The 16,421-nt window shown below is 37.4% G+C and overlaps 2 protein-coding genes across 16 annotated transcripts in view; both read left to right on the plus strand.

Annotated features, from left to right (window-relative positions):
* Nucleotides 1-16,421, plus strand: part of METAP2 (methionyl aminopeptidase 2) — an 817,888-nt gene that overhangs the window by 575,837 nt on the left and 225,630 nt on the right. The gene's annotated exons all lie outside the window — the stretch shown is intronic.
* Nucleotides 1-16,421, plus strand: part of VEZT (vezatin, adherens junctions transmembrane protein) — a 77,998-nt gene that overhangs the window by 49,307 nt on the left and 12,270 nt on the right. For 8 of the 15 annotated variants that reach the window (XM_050747149.1, XM_050747143.1, XM_050747147.1 and 5 more), the window contains 4 exons: nucleotides 207-344; nucleotides 5,030-5,177; nucleotides 11,696-12,027; nucleotides 15,003-15,196. In XM_050747149.1, the coding sequence (XP_050603106.1) occupies nucleotides 207-344; nucleotides 5,030-5,177; nucleotides 11,696-12,027; nucleotides 15,003-15,196 (812 nt within the window). Of the gene's footprint in view, nucleotides 1-194; nucleotides 345-5,029; nucleotides 5,178-11,695; nucleotides 12,028-15,002; nucleotides 15,197-16,421 lie in introns of all 15 variants that reach the window. The other 7 variants (XM_050747141.1, XM_050747142.1, XM_050747146.1 and 4 more) reach the window with 1 other exon arrangement.

A 16,421-nucleotide genomic window follows, 5' to 3' on the forward strand; every position in this document is an offset into this window, starting at 1 on the left:
TTTAAGTGGCTGTCTATATATATGCATATATATATTCACAGAAATGACTATTTTATGAGACCTGAATTGACATAATCATTTTCTAGTAAAGATAATGATAGAGGAATTTGTTTTCTACATTTAATAGAATTGTGGATTTAGGAAACAAAAACTTTAGGACACCTGTACAGTTGTATCACATTTTACTTTTCAAGTTTGCTTGACAGGGTCAGTGCTGCTTGCCCATTTAATAAAGCTGGACAGCATCCAAGTCAGCATCTCATCGGTCTTCGGAAAGCTGTCTACCGAACTCTAAGAGCCAACTTCCAAGCAGCAAGGCTAGCTACCCTATATATGCTGAAAAAATATCCTTTTCTGTTTACATATGAAACTAAGCAATGTTTCTGGAGTCCTGAATACAGGTATTATAGTTGTATCTTCTGAATGTTTACTGTAAACTGAGATTGCCTGTTTTGAAACTAATTTCCATCATTACTTCTATGTTAAAACTGGAAATGCATTCCTGGGGGAATGACAATAACAGACAGGAAGAAAGTTCTGTTCTTGTGTGGCTGCTTTTTAAACAAGGAAAAAACTTGAAGTCTCTTCCTTTACTCCTCCAAAGAATGAAGTCAGAAGAGCCTGGCTTTGCTAGATCTGATATTTTAAACAAATTTCTCAACATGGCAGATTTGCATCATGGCATGTGTTAATAAACTGGCAACTGGAAATCCTTCCCTTTTCAAAAAAGCAGGTTCTAGGAGGAGAATGGCTAAGTTCAAACACTGACTGTATCAGTTACTCCCTAAGTGACCTTAAACAAGTTTCTTAACCTCTCTGTACCTTGCTTTAGTCATGTTTAAAATGGCAATAATAACATCATCTTCCTTACTGGATTTTTGTTAGGATCAAATGAGTTAATGCATGTAAAGTGATCAGACATCATCTAGCATATAGTAAGCACCCAAAGACTGTATGACAATAAAGTCTGTCACTTAAATTTATTAAAATAGGAAATTAGTTCTAATAGCCAGAAAAAAAAGGCATATAAGAGCTTTATTTTAGTAAAGACATATAGATAAGTTAAATCCTGACTAAATAGAAGGCAAAAAGACAACTTTGCCACTTCAGGATGCTGGGTATTATAGCACTGATAAATATAATACTCAAATTTTACAGGGTGCTTTATGTTCTATCATGTCCTTATACAAACCTTTATAGCTAGATTTTCTTGTCTCCATTTTATGAGAAAACTAAAATAGAGGTTAAGTGACTTGTGCAGTATCATAGAACTACTAACAGATGAAGTTGTGTCTTGACTGTAGAACTTATGACTTGAAACCATTTTTCTCTTTCTCTCTCTCTATATATGGAAATTTCATATTTATCTCTAGATATATATCCATATAAGATATATATCTTATATGGACAAAACTGATATATCTAGTATATATATCTTATAGGTCAAAACTGATATATCTAGAGATATATATATATAAATGAAATGGAGAAAAAGCATTTTAATTTTTATCAAGAACTTGTCCATTTTATTCCCCCATTGCCTAAATGCTGGCCTGCTATAGGTCAACCATTCTTCCAAGTGCTAGGAAAACTGAGTAAAAATATGTACTACCTACTTCTAAAGACTTTTGAATGTGATCAATAGAGAAATCAGTATTCATAATTTGATATAAGTGCCATGGGTGCCTTCCAACATAGCAGGGCAACATACTCAGTTTATGGGGTCAGAGAAGGCTTTCAGGGAGGTGACATCTAAGTTGAGCTTCCGAGAATGAATAGAAGTTGGCCATGAGGATAAGAGTCTGCATTCCAGGTAGAAGGAAGCAAAAACACATGGAAAGAAATAGATGACAGTGTGGCATGTGAACTGTTGGTCATTCAGTCAGTATTTTTTGAGCACAGATTGCCGCACAATATGCTCATCACTAGACGTACAGTGGTAAACATAATAGACATGATCCCTGCCTTATGGAGCTTGTAGTTCAGTGTGGGTTAGGGAGTGATAGGGTTAGCCTATCAAAGACTACACATTATATGAGTTCTTTGTGCCAGTCATTTTTCTAGAAACTGGGGACCTAGCAGTGAATAAGATAGACAAGATCCTTATTCTCGTGGAGCTTACCTTCTAGTAGATGAAATAATCAATAAAAGATGGACTTGGTGTGGTGGCTCATGCCAGTAACCCCAGCACTTTCGGAGGCTGAGGTAGGAGGATTGCTTGAGCCCAGGAATTTGAGACCAGCCTGAGCAATATAGTGAGACCCTGTCTCTAAAAAAAAAAAAAAAAAAAATTGTTTTAAATTAGCTGCATGGTGGCACACACCTGCAGTCCCAGCTATTTGGGAGGCTGAGACAGCAGGATTACTTGAGCCCAAAAGGTCAAGGCTGCAGTGAGCTGTGTTTGTGCCACTGCACTCCAGCCTGGGCAACAGAGTGAGAGCCTGTCTAAAATAAACTAAAATAAAATAATAAATGGACAGATGCGATTCTTCAGATAAAACAGTTATTATGAAGAAAAAGAAACAGGGGAATAGGGTAGAGAATGATTGGTGGAGTGCTGCTTTTTATTAGATGGTAAGAGAAGGCCTTTTTGAGGAGCTGGCATTTAAACTGAGGTTTGCATAATGGAAAGATCTGGAGGAAGAGTATGCCAGTTAGATAGACCAGTAAGTAGAAAGATCTTGTGGCAGGAATGAATTTAGCATGATTGGAGTATAGAAAGAAGACCATCATGAGTTGAGCACAGGAAGTTGGAGGTTAGAGTATGAAATGAAACTCAGAGGTAGCCAGGGGCCAGATCATATTCTCCATATAAGAAACCTTAATAAATTTAACTAAAAAAGAATCCACCAATCATTTTAAGAAGACCAGTAAGATATGTAAACCCTTGTTTGCCTGATCAAAGTAAAGAGCAGAAATATACAAGATTAGTAATGAGAACACAGTGGTAACCATGGATATAGAAGACATTAAAATAACTGGAAGAGGGGATGTTATATATGCAGCTCCACAGCAACAACTTTAAACATGTAGGGGAAAATGGTTCTTTTCATTTCTTTTGAGATAGTGTCTCACTCTGTCACCCAGACTAGAGTGTGGTGGCATGATCACGGCTCACTGTAGTCTCATTCTCATGCGATCCTCCTGCCTTAGCCTTCCGAGTAGCTGGGACCAAGGCACATGCTACCAAACCTGGTTAGTTTTTTGCATTTTTTAGAGACAGGGTTTCACCATTTTGCCCAGGTTGGTCTCGAACACCTGGACTCAAGGGATCCCACATTGCTGGGATTATAGGCATGAGCCACTGAGCCCAGCCTCATTTCTTATCAAAATAAAAATCTGCAAAATTGACCTAGGAAGAATTTTAAAACTTGAAGAGATTGGACATGGGATAAAGAATACTCAATTTTAAAAAGAAAACACCTGGTTTATATGTAGACAATGGAAAATATGAAACTATTTTTTAAAAACAATGATAGAGTTCTTAGTGCTCTACTGTGGATCTCCAAGTTATATTAAGTGAAAAAAAATCAGAAAGTGCATGGATCGGTATTTATCGTATCCTTCAATTTGTGCATAAAAGGGACTGTGTGTTTCTACAGCGATAAATATGTATGTATGTGTTTGTGTACATGCATGCGTATATACCTACATATCTCCAGATACACATTTATATTTGAATTTGCTTTTATGTATGTATACATAAAAAATCTTGGAAGGTACTGGTAAAAGGAATTGCCTTTGCATTTGAATAGTGGAACTACATGGCTAAGGCATAGAGGTGGAAAGTAGTTTTTGCTGTATCCCTTAATACCTCATGAATTTTGAATCCTGTGAATATATTACCTATTCAAAAGCAAAGTGAATTTAAAATTGTTTAACTACCAGATCCAGATGGTTTTATAGTTTAAAAAAAATTTCAGACTATAGGAAAGGTTAGAAAGTTTCCCTATATCATTTTATTTATGAAAATATCTCAATACCAAAACATGTTGTATTACAAAGAATAAAAACCAGTTTTATTACAAAGAATATAGGCTAGTCTCATAAATGGAGATACAAAATGTTTAAATGGAATATTTATAAATTTAATATTGGATTGTATCAAAAGATTATTATAATATAACCAAATAGGAATATGCTAGAAATACAAAAATGGTTCACGATCAATTATTATATGGATGTAATTATTTAGAGAAACAATTAAAGGGAAAATCATTATTGATTTTGATGTGTCTGTAAGGATGAGGGCAGAGGAAACCTAACAGTAATCTTTGTCAAACAAGCTAGATAGGACAGGCCTGGTGCCACTTATATCAGTCTGTGTATTTCAGATAACGTTCAACTAATAATGTCCTGCAGTATGCAGACTGAGAGGAAAAGGGTATTTACTGTAGCATAGTGAGGACCCTGAACCATGACACAATAAAGTGCCCAATACAGCTTCAAATGGTAGGTGTCAAAAATAACGGGGCCGGGCGCAGTGACTCACACCTGTAATCCCAGCACTTTGGGAGGCTGAGGCAGGGAGATCACTTGAGGCCAGGAGTTCGAGACCAGCCTGGACAACATGGCAAAACACCGTCCCTAGAAAAAAATGCAAAAATCAGCTGCGTGTGGTGGTGCATGCCTGTAATCCCAGCTACTTGAGAGGCTGAGGTAGGAGAATTGCTTGAACCTGAAAGGCTAAGGTGGCAGTGAGCCAAGCTGGTGCCACTGCACTCCAGTCTGGGTGACAAAGCAAGACTCCGTCTCAAAAAAATGAATAAATAACATCACTGTAACCCTTTTGAAGAGTTGAACTTTTAATTTTTTAGACATTAAAAATTGTATCCACAAGTATACAAGATATCTGAGGTATTATGTTAATATATTAGATATTTAAAATTAATTTTTGTTTAAAAACTGCTGTAAATCTCCTCACCCGAAAGTTCAGAATAAAGATTAGTAAATGTGATGTAGGACAATTTCACTGTATCTTTTATGCTTTCATGAAAAGGCTTTGTTGATTGCCTTAACCTAATTTAACCTACCCCCTGAACTCTGAGAGTGACAATGTAACCAACTACATCTGTGTGGTGCCTTTTAAGGAGCTGGGCCTTGGACTTAGTGAAGAGCAGATTTCAGAAGAGGAAGCACATAACTTTACAGATGGCTTCAGCCTGCCTGCATTGAAGGTAATCCATCTGTGGAAGGGAAGGGCTGAAGAAAAGATAGATGCACTTGGATTATGTCTGTGCTTTCTGAATGTAAATGGTGCGCCTGTTCCCCTCATTGTTTGCTGCACGCCATCATCATAAATGCACTGGTGATGTTTGTAACACTGTCTTTAAGTGCCGAGAGCGTAATCTTTATTATGGATTGGAAGAGGAGATCCTTAGATTTTGATCTCCAAATACTTAAAATGCTTAAAGAAATGCCTTAAATTAGAGTTTGGAGATAAGTGAATTTACTTTAATTGGAGGCCAATATGAGTGATTTTATAACTAGCCATTTGTTTCAACAAACATGGATAATGTGTTATCTCCAAAATTCTTAAGATTTTTTTTCATACATTAAAAGCCACATGAAAGGGTACATTTGGCTGAACTGACAGTTCACAAAAAAAGAAACACAGGCTAGTCCCAGTGAGGTTGTATTTTACAACGCATTGATCACAACCAGTTACAGATTTCTTTGTTCCTTCCTCACTCCCGCTACTTCATTTGACTAGCCTAAAAAGAAAAAACAAGAAAAGAAGAAATACAAATGGCCAATAAATATGATACAAATTTTTCATTTTAGCAATGAAAGAACACAAATAAAAATAATAAGCTGACCATTTTGCCAAGGATATTGAAAGTTGGTAATTTCATTATCATTGAAAATTCAGGGAGACCTCACACAGACCAGTGGTGAAAGTATAAACTGGTTCACTTTAGCATTGAATACCAATCTTCATACAGGTATAAGAAGCAAAATTGCTTTATTCTAGCAATTTTAATTTGCCCTTACAGATTTATCTCAGAAAGTAACCAAAGATATACCCAAAGTATGTTCATGACATTACCATAGCAGCCAACATTGGAAACAAATTTTTTTGTTTTTGTTTTGAGTCAGAGTCTCACTGTCACCCAGGCTGGAGTACAGTATGACTTAGTCACAGCTCACTGCAGCCTCAACCTCCCCAGGCTCAGTGATCCTCTTACCTCAGCCTCCCGAGTAGCTGGAACTACAGGTACACACCACCACACCTAACTAATTTTTGTATTTTTTGTAGAGACAGGGATTCGCCATGTTGCCCAGGCTGGTCTCAAACTCCTGAGCTCAAACAATTTGCCCACATCAGCCTCCCAAAGTGCTGGGATAACAGGCATGAGCCACCTCACCCAACCTCCAGTAGTATTTTTAAGACATTGATCCAAATGTCTTAAGTTCCTATTAAGTGTTTAGTAAACTCTCTTTAGATGTTTCTTTGTTTTTAGTTTTTAAAATTTCCCTTGATACCATGAAAATTAGTGCAAGTATTGTTAGCATTTATCAGATCCATTTTGTTTTGAGACTGTATTGACTTCCGTATCTTTTACATTTTCTAAATCAACATAAATGTTCTAATTATCTTGTTTGTTTTCTTTCTCTCCTGCTTAAAATTTGCTTTGACCTATTCTTACTCCCATTTTAACCCATCTCAATAAATGGCACCTCAAAACTTAAACTAGAAACCTGGACACCATCTTTCTTGTCCCTCTTTTTGCCCACTCACATCCAGTCTGTTAGCAGATTCTTACTTATACCTTGAAAATGTATTTTAAACCCATCCACTTTTTTCTATATCCAACCCCGCAGCCCCACCATCCTAGTCCCAGCCACCATTTCTTACTTAGGCTGCTGCAGTACTTTCCTCAGTTCTCTAAAGTTATTTGTTTCAGAATGCAACTTGACATGTAAAGAGCCTTTTAAATGATTTATCCTTTGAATTTGTAATTCCTCTTCTACAAACTGCAGGAAATTATTCTAAACATAGTCAAGCTTTATATACCAAGTTGCTTATTCACTTTGTGTTTATAATAGTGCACAATGGAACACTGCCTGAAAGTTCAAAAATAGAGGAGTGGCTGCGTGAGTCATGCCAGAGCCACATGGTGAACCATTGTGTAGCAGCTACAGCTTGCTCGTGAAAATTCTGTAAAAACTTGGAGAAACATCTGTTGGCAGTGAAACAATCAGGATACATAAGTGTATATGCAATATGGCCACAACCCTGTTTAAAAAAAAAATGAGGAGAAAATACCAAGATATATATAGCTACTCTTTGGGGTGGTGGGACTATAGGTAATTTCACCCCCTTTCAAATTTAATATCCTAACCATGCTTTGTTCTTTAAGGAAAATAAATATTTTTTCAAAGGACAATTTAAGAGATTCTTAATGTGGAAAATTGAGCAGACCTAGGTTTATATTTTAGCCCTGACTGACTAGCCATTTGCCTTTGAATAAGTTATTCTTTAAACTTATGTCACCTGTGAAAAGGAGTTGCCATCCCTGCCTTATAAGGTGTTAGATTAAATGAGAAGACATATTAAATACCTCAAACAGGGCTTGTCATATAACGGGTACCCCCAAATGGTAATAGCTGTTATTCTTTAAGAAGGACTTGGAGAAAGAATTATAGTATTTCATTTCCTTTTAAATTACTTTTTGTTAACTCATCAAGATGCCTTGGAGATTTTTTTCTATATGCTGTTGATGTACTGTTTTTAAAAGTGTATTAAATCCTGAATCGTACTCTAGCTTAAGTACAGGCAGCAAAGAGAAGTTGTGGACCCTGTGGAGTCAGATTTTCCAGGTTTCACTCTAGCTCCATTATTTGACTGCTGTGTGGTCCCGAGCAAATCATTGTTTCTGTGTTTATTAAAATGGGATAATTGCAATGCTTGCCTCCAAAGGATTAGATGTTTGTCAGTTCAGTGCCTGGTGTAGGGTAAGCAATTAATAAATGTTAGCTGATTTTTAAAATTCTATCTGATATGACCTGCTCTGAAATGTGAGACTTGTTCTCTGTTGCTGTATCCCCATCCTGCCTTCCAACAATGATTATAGCTGGATTCTTTTTGCTCACTCAGTGTTTTACAAATCAAAGTATAATAGTATTTTTATATTTCTTTTATTTTTACCTATAACTAACCTGTAACCAAACTCAATAATTGTGTTACAGTTACCGCATTTATCAGGCTCTGCAAGGAGCCTTATCTTGAGGAGCTCTATTATAGACTTTGCAAACTGTTGAAAACCCCTGTAATGTTCAAAAACTGTGTATTGTCCCCTTCTGTAGTTGCCACTGTATCGTTATTCAGATAAGAAATTTAAAAATAGATTTTGTAAGTTAAATTTTTAAAAGTGCATTGCCCCCTCTAAAGAAAATACATTTTGGATTTATTTTTTATTGTTAACATATCTTCCCTCAGGAAAGTTTAGTGATAGCAAGTATTGCACCTTTGGAAAGAAAAGCAACCTCTGAATTGTAGCCTGAGGAGACATAAATGAAATACAGGTTAAATATTTCTTATCCAAAATGCTTGAGACTAGAAGTGTTTTGGATTTTGGATTTTTTCAGATTTTGGAATATTTGCATTACACATTGAGGTTGAGCATCCCTAATCCGAAAATTTGAAATTTGAAATGTTCCAGTGAGCATTTCCTTTAACTGCCATGTTGGTGTTCAAAAAGTTTCAAATTTTGGAGCATTTGGGATTTCATTTCAAATTTTTGGATTAGGGATACTCAATCAGTCCCTAGAACGGAGTCCTTATCCCTCTCTTTTCCTTTAAGTTTTTAACCAGTTTTTAAAATTTATAAAGTCATATGTTTCCTGCTCTAGAAAAATAAATGCACACATTGTGAAATGCTTTAAATCAAATTTTCTGTTTACCTATTGGCTATGGTTATCTCCTTATCCAAGGAAAAAAGAAATACATATTTCTGAGTTCTGGTTTAAATGGATAATGTGACAGTGGTTGGATAATAAATTAGTCTTTAGAGACAAGGTCTTGCTCAGTCATTTAGTTGGTGCGCAGTGGTGCAATCGTGGCTCACTGTAACCCTGAACTCCTGGGCTCAAGCTATCCTCCCACCTTAGCCTCCCAAGTAACTGGGACATCAGTTACATGCCACCATACCTGGCTAATTTTTAAGAAAATATTTTGTAGAGACAGGGGTCTCACTATGTTTCCCAGGCTGGTCTCCCAACTACTGGCCTCAAGCAGTCCTCCCACCTTAGCCTCCCAAAGTGCTGGGATTACAGGTGGGAGCCACTGCTCCTGGCCTTTAGTCTTTTTAAAAGCCACAGTAAGCTGTCCCAACTTGATTCTTGCAGTTATCTTGACCCAGCATGCTGGAATCATCCTTGTTAGCTCCTATTCTCTCAGTACCAATCAGTCAAGAGACTGTGTTGGTTCTACTTTCACAATGGATCCAGAGTCCATCTGCTGCTCACCTTCCACCGCTGACCACTGTGGTCTCATTAATGCTAACCTGGAGTATTGCAGTAACTTCCTTACTGGTTTCTCTGCTTCTACTCTCATTTTCCTGTAATCTCTCAACTCAGCAGCCAGTATGGGCCTGTTAATGCATAAATCAGATTATGTCACGCTTCTGCTCAGAACCCTTCAGTGGCTCCCCATTGCTTACCTGTCCCCAGCCATACTGAACTTCTTGTTCCATGATCTGCCCTGTGTTCCATGATCTCCCACAACAGTACTTTGCACTTGACTTCCTGCTCCCTAGAACTCTCTTCCTTGATGATGATCTCATGGCTCACTTCCTTTAGGTGACACTTTTAGAGACCTCCCCAGCCACCCCCTTCTCCTCTCTCCTTCCTGCTTTCTGTCTCTCTCCACCTCTTTCATATGTGTACACACACATACACACACACACACACACACACTATTCCCCTTCTTTGCTGTATTTTTCCCATCAACCAAGAAACACTATCTTTTTCTTCCTGGACAATCATTATAGCAAAAGGGAAATAGTATCTTTTACTTGTAGATTATTATCTGTGCCCCTCTACTTGTAGCTCCATCGGAGTAGAGACTCTTTTCATTTTTGCTCTCTGCTGTTTATGTGCACCTATAACAGTGCCTGGCACCTTGTGGGTGCTCAAGAAATCATTTCTGAATGAACAAATAAAATAATAAAAATCATTGTAATCATAAAATTTAATAGTTGAATAAGAAGACTTGCAAGTAAACTTGTAAGTCAAGAATCCCTAGATATCGCATCTGTAGCAACTAGGAAATCTGGCCTTGCTCACTTTAAAAAAATAAAATAAAACAAGTTAATGGTAAAGTAGATTTACGTGAAATTACCTTAATTCATTATTGGCATAATTTTAAAATTCATTTAATAAAACCATCTAAATAATGTCTATTTTCATGGTTGTGAATAATTGGAATCTAAATTACCAAAAGTGGTTTCATCCTCTTTTTATTGCCTGCTACCTCTTGTTTCATACTACATTGTTTCCTCATGCATTTGTTTCGGAGATATTGTCCTCATCTTGAATACGACTGTATCTGGAGAAATGTTTTGCTGCAAGGATTCAGGATGTATCTCAGGAATGGGCCTATGAACATATTCAGACTGCTTTTAGAAAAAAAAGAAGAAGAAGAATAGGATTTATCCTGGCAACATACTGAGACCCCATCTCTAAAACTTAAATATTAGCTGAGTATGGTGGTAAAAGCCTATGTTTCTAGCTACTCAGGAGGCTGAGGCAGGAGGATCACTTGAGCCCAGGAGTTAGAGATTTCTATAAGCTATGATCATGCCATTGGGCACTCTAGCCTGGGCAACAGAGCAAGACTGTATGGCAGAAATTAATTAATTAATTAATTAAAATAATAGGTTTTGCAATTTCTCATGTCAGACATTCCTGGAGTATTTAATGGATTTTTTTTTTTTTTTTTTGGATAGAGTCTTGCTGTGTCACCCAGGCTGGAGTGCAGTGGCATCATCTTAGCTCACTGTAACGTCTGCCTCCCAAGTTCAAATGATTTTCCTGCCTCAACCTCCCAAGTAGCTGAGATTGCAAACACACACCACCACCACTATGTCTGGCTGAATTTTATATTTTTAGTAGAGACGAGGTTTCACCATGTTGGCCAGGCTGGTCTCAAACTCCTGACCTCAAGTGATCTCCCCGCCTCCACCTCCGAAAGTGCTGAGATTACTGACGTGAGCCACTGCGCCTAGCCCTGGACTGATTTTTATGTTAATTTCTTAGTTAATTCATAGGGCAAGGTAATAGTCTTATTTTGAAACCCAAGCTTTTGATCCATGTGACTCATTTCTTTGGAGAAATATATATATATCCACTAGTCCTACTGTCTTCTTTTCTGTGTGAAAATTTTTTTAAATAATGAGTGAAGATTCACTTTTACTAAAGTATCTCATTCCATCAACACTTCCCATCTAGGACAGAACTGTAGTAAATTATATATTGATGTTACCTGCTGTATTGGAATAACAGGTTCCCACATACATAATTTGAAATCATATTCTTGGCTCATCTTAAGGTAGTTTAAGCTCAGTTATATTTATTATTTAGGATAAAGTGCAAAATTTAAACCAGAAGTTAAGATAAACAAATTTATAGTTTGCTTTGAACACTGACCAATATTTGTTATTGATCTAGTCCTTTTTTCTTTTTTCTTTAGGTTTTGTTCCAACTCTGGGTGGCACAGAGTTCAGAGTTCTTCAGACGGTTAGCCCTATTACTTTCTACAGCCAATTCACCTCCTGGGCCCTTACTTACTCCAGCACTTCTGCCTCATCGTATCTTATCTGATGTGACTCAAGGTCTACCTCACGCTCATTCTGCCTGTTTGGAAGAGCTTAAGCGCAGCTATGAGTTCTATCGGTACTTTGAAACTCAGCACCAGTCAGTACCACAGTGTTTATCCAAAACTCAGCAGAAGTCAAGAGAACTGAATAATGTTCACACAGCAGTACGTAGCTTGCAGCTCCATCTGAAAGCATTACTGAATGAGTAAGTTTAGAAATTATACCAAGAAAGGTCTCAGTGATTAGCAAGCTTCATTCGTGTACCATTGTGGTTGTTGGCTTGTGTCCTAGCTAGTAAAAAGAAGCAAAGTTGAGACATGAGCATGAAGGGTGATTTATAGCTACAAATATAGCAAAAATAATAATAATAATAATTTGTAAGTACTATAACTTGAGGGAGTTACAGTTTTTACTTTTCCTTAGTTCAGCAGAAAACTTGGAAAGGTAGGTAAAAGCAGGTGTTGTTCATTCTCTTTGAGAGCTGAAATGGAGATGGTTATAAAGAATGAGTTTCTTTTAACTCTCTTAAGGTAGTGCTCTTCAACTGGAACCTGCAGTCCAATAGAAATATCTACCAAGATTGGAACAGTGTGTTACAAGAGGCATTGTTATATGTAGTAGAAGAGTAACATATTGCTGTTTTACTAAATAAATTACAGCAGATGTAGAAATTTTTTTGTATCACAGGACAAGCTTTGTGGTACCAGTTGAAAAGCAAAATGTAGAGTCTAGAGTTTATATTTGTTCATTTCCTGCCTTGCATGAAATTGTTGGTACTCTACCTTAATTTCTAAATTTTTATGTCCCACTTCGGTATACCTTCAGCTGAAAATACTATTTTCACATATTTCTACGAAGTTTTCAAGTTTAAAAATTGAATCAAGGCATTTAATTGAATACAGTCATTTCCAGTGAAATTTTTCTGTAACAGTTAAATATTCATCATGTAGGACTGGATCAAATGAATGGTTGAGTTCATGTTGTGTTGGTAATCAAGAAGGTCCTAGGAATTTAAAGCTGACAAGATTGTAGTTGGTGTACTTGACCCTGGGATACAAGGCAAGAAGTGGAATGGGGAAGGCAGCATTTAATTATGTAAATAAAAATGGGTCAAAAGGACTGACATATCAGCAAAATCAAAAGGCTAGTTTCACTGGAATTAGGGAGGATAAGAGATACAAGGATAGGAACTTAAAGCCAGAAAGACATTTTGAGAAGCTAAGTTTTTACCCATCAGTTCAAGGCCTGAGATGGGCTTGATATAAGGCTGGTATAAAGATTATGGCATGGCCGGGCGTGGTGGCTCAAGCCTGTAATCCCAGCACTTTGGGAAGCCGAGACGGGCAGATCACAAGGTCAGGAGATTGAGACCATCCTGGCTAACACGGTGAAACCCCATCTCTACTAAAAAAAATACAAAAAACTAGCTGGGCGAGGTGGCGGGTGCCTGTAGTCCCAGCTACTCGGGAGGCTGAGGCAGGAGAATGCCGTAAACCCAGGAGGCGGAGCTTGCAGTGAGCTGAGATCTGGCCACTGCACTCCAGCCTGGGCCACAGAGCAAGACTCTGTCTCAAAAAAAAAAAAAAAAAGATTATGGCATAAGAAAAATGAAGACACTATGAACTCAGGGTATTCCAGTAGTCTATATCTGCTATTCTAAGAAAGCAGGTAAATGCTAACCAGTTTCTTAGCCCTGCCTCCTACAGGGAACTGGGCAATAAGGCCATCTCCACTTGACTGGGTGGCAAAGGTTGAATTGTCCTCAAAGGAAAATAAGATTTCAGTGGACAGGTTGTAGGCAAAGCCAGAGTCTCTGAAGAAGTAAGTTTTGGCAATAGAATCAGAAATGTACGGCACATATTAGAATGCATTAGAGTGAGGGAAGATGGCTCAGGGAAGAAAGCGTGCTACACAAGGTAGATATGAACACAAAAAAGAGGAGCTTTTACCATGGGTAGGAATTGTGGGTTATGCATAGGAAGTTTTTGTCCTGTTTTAAAGTGGAATAGTCCATATATGCTAATGTCTCTCCTTTCTAAGTATTTTCACTAGAAAATACACCAGTCACAAACCATCATATCCAATTTGCTCTGTAGTGCTGCTACATACAACTTTTTAAATTGTTAACTAAATAATTGTTTCGTGTTTCATATTTTAGAATGCTCTTTTTGTGTTTCACACCTCTCCCCCTTGTCTCCTTTGCTGTTCCCACTCTCAGGGCCTCGGTGTGGGACCATATTGTCCCTTCCCTACACTAAGGCGTTAATCTCTAACTGTTCTCCCCACCTTCAGGGTGTGTATGGACAGATTAATGTTGCTGAGGCTTATATTTGCCTTGTCACTTCACTGAAAATCTTGACTTGTTTCGGAGTCATAGCAGCTCAGACTAAAGTCTTTACAAAACATACTATAGAAGTGTTTGTCATAACTTGACTACACTCTGTTTCTATCTTTATTTCTCATTCCTTTCCTTCAGTCCAACCAAACTGTATAAATGCCTTTTCCCATGGTCCTTTTATAGGTTAGTGCAAAAGTAATTGCAGTTTTTGCCATTAAAAGTAATGGCAGGCCAGGCAAGGTGGCTCATGCCTGTAATCCCAGCACTTTGGGAGGCTGAGGTGGGTGAATCACGAGGTCAGGAGATTGATACCGTCCTGGCTAACATGGTGAAACCCCGTCTCTACTAAAAATACAGAAAAATTAGCTGGGCGTGGTGGCGGGCACCTGTAGTCCCAGCTACTTGGGAGGCTGAGGCAGGAGAATGGTGTGAACCCGAGAAGCGGAGCTTGCAGTGAGCCAAGATTGTGCCTTTTTTCTTATAAGCCTTTTTTCTTTCTTTTTTTTTTTTTAAATTGAGGTGGGGTTTCACTCCATCCTCCAGGCTGAAGTGCAGTAGCACTATCGAGGCTCACTGCAACCTCTACCTCCCAGGCTCAAGCAGTCCTCCCACCTCATCCTTAGGCACATGCTTCCACACCCGGCTAATTTTTTGTATTTTTGGTGAAAAGGGGATTTCACTATGTTGCCCAAGCTGGTTTTGAACTCCTGAGCTCAAGCCGTTCACCCGCCTTGGCCTCCCAAAGTGCTGGGATTTAAGCTTATTTTAAAATAAGCCTTGTAAATTATAAATTTTTCATTTCATGTTATAGAAATCTGTTTCTGTTTTTCTTTATGACTCAGGGTAATAATTCTTGAAGATGAACTTGAAAAGCTTGTTTGTACTAAAGAAACACAAGAACTAGTGTCAGAGGCTTATCTCATCCTAGAACAGAAATTAAAGTTGATTCAGCCCCACGTTCAAGCAAGCAACAATTGCTGGGAAGAGGCCATTTCTCAGGTCGACAAACTGCTACGAAGAAATACAGATAAAAAAGGTACCTGTGAGAGATTTCTTTGCCGTATGCTTAGCAGACATGCTTATTCCACTCTGGTAGGATTTTATTAGGTGGACTTCTTGTCTTCATGATGAAACTAGCTTCAAAATTTCTTAGTTTACTTTTTTTTAATGTTGAATTTATATGTACAAAGTGACACTGAATACAATTCTTGACTCTCATTTTGTAAATTAAAAATGAATATGATTTGAAAGTTCAGTGAATCATATCTCTTTTTTAAAAAAACTGAAATGAGAGAATAAATTTTGATAGTATTTTTCTATTATTAGAACTTCCAGAAACTCTTTTTCAGTTAGGATAATAAAAGAATGAGTTTGATAGTCTGGGGCTAGGAACTTGAGTTTTTCTTTTAAGATAAAATACTTTCTTCAGTCATTCAAAAATAATATACAAATGATATAATTTGTGGCACTGCATATTTAGTACTAAGATCTAAACACATTGTGTCATTATTTAATAATATATCAGATGCTTTGTGCTACTAAGTTAAAAAAAAAAAATAGTCTTGAGATTTTTCCACTAAGCTGCTTTTATGTGACTCCGATTTTATGCTTGTTTTTACCTCACTGATTTCATTTTTCAATGTTTGGCACATCAATTTTTGAAAACTGTGCTGTAAACCAGTACCATATTTATCTCTTGGATCTTTATTATGAGGCTACTCAGACTTAGGCATAGAATTTGCATTGCTGCTAAAGATAATGAATGCTTTACCATCCTGTTATTTTTGTGTTTACAGCTAAATTTGTAATAATTTATTTAATGTCTTAAACAAGCTTGAACAAATCCTTAGATAGTAAAAGTATTCACTTTCTCCAAAGGAAATATTAACATGCTAATTACTGATTTATTACCCGATGGTTTTCTTAATATCTCAGATGTAAACTGTGAATATTTTTTTCTCCAAAGCATAAATCTACCAAGAAACTCTGATATATGCAAATACTTATGCATATTAAACTTTCTGATATGACATCTAGAGCTTCTGTGTACATTTTCGACAAACAGAAACACTCAGAAGACCTTTGGTTGTTAAAAGATGCATCCTGGCCAGGCATGGTGACAGGAGTGGCTGAGTGCCCAGTTACTCAGGAGGCTGAGGCAGGAGGATTGCTTAAGCCCAAGAGTTTGAGGCTGCAGTGAGCTATGATCACGCCACTGCTGTACTCCAGCCTGGGCAACAGAGCGAGACACTGTTAAAAAA

This window comes from Macaca thibetana, chromosome 11 (genome assembly GCF_024542745.1).
Source record: "Macaca thibetana thibetana isolate TM-01 chromosome 11, ASM2454274v1, whole genome shotgun sequence".
NCBI classification, from domain to species: domain Eukaryota; kingdom Metazoa; phylum Chordata; class Mammalia; order Primates; family Cercopithecidae; genus Macaca; species Macaca thibetana.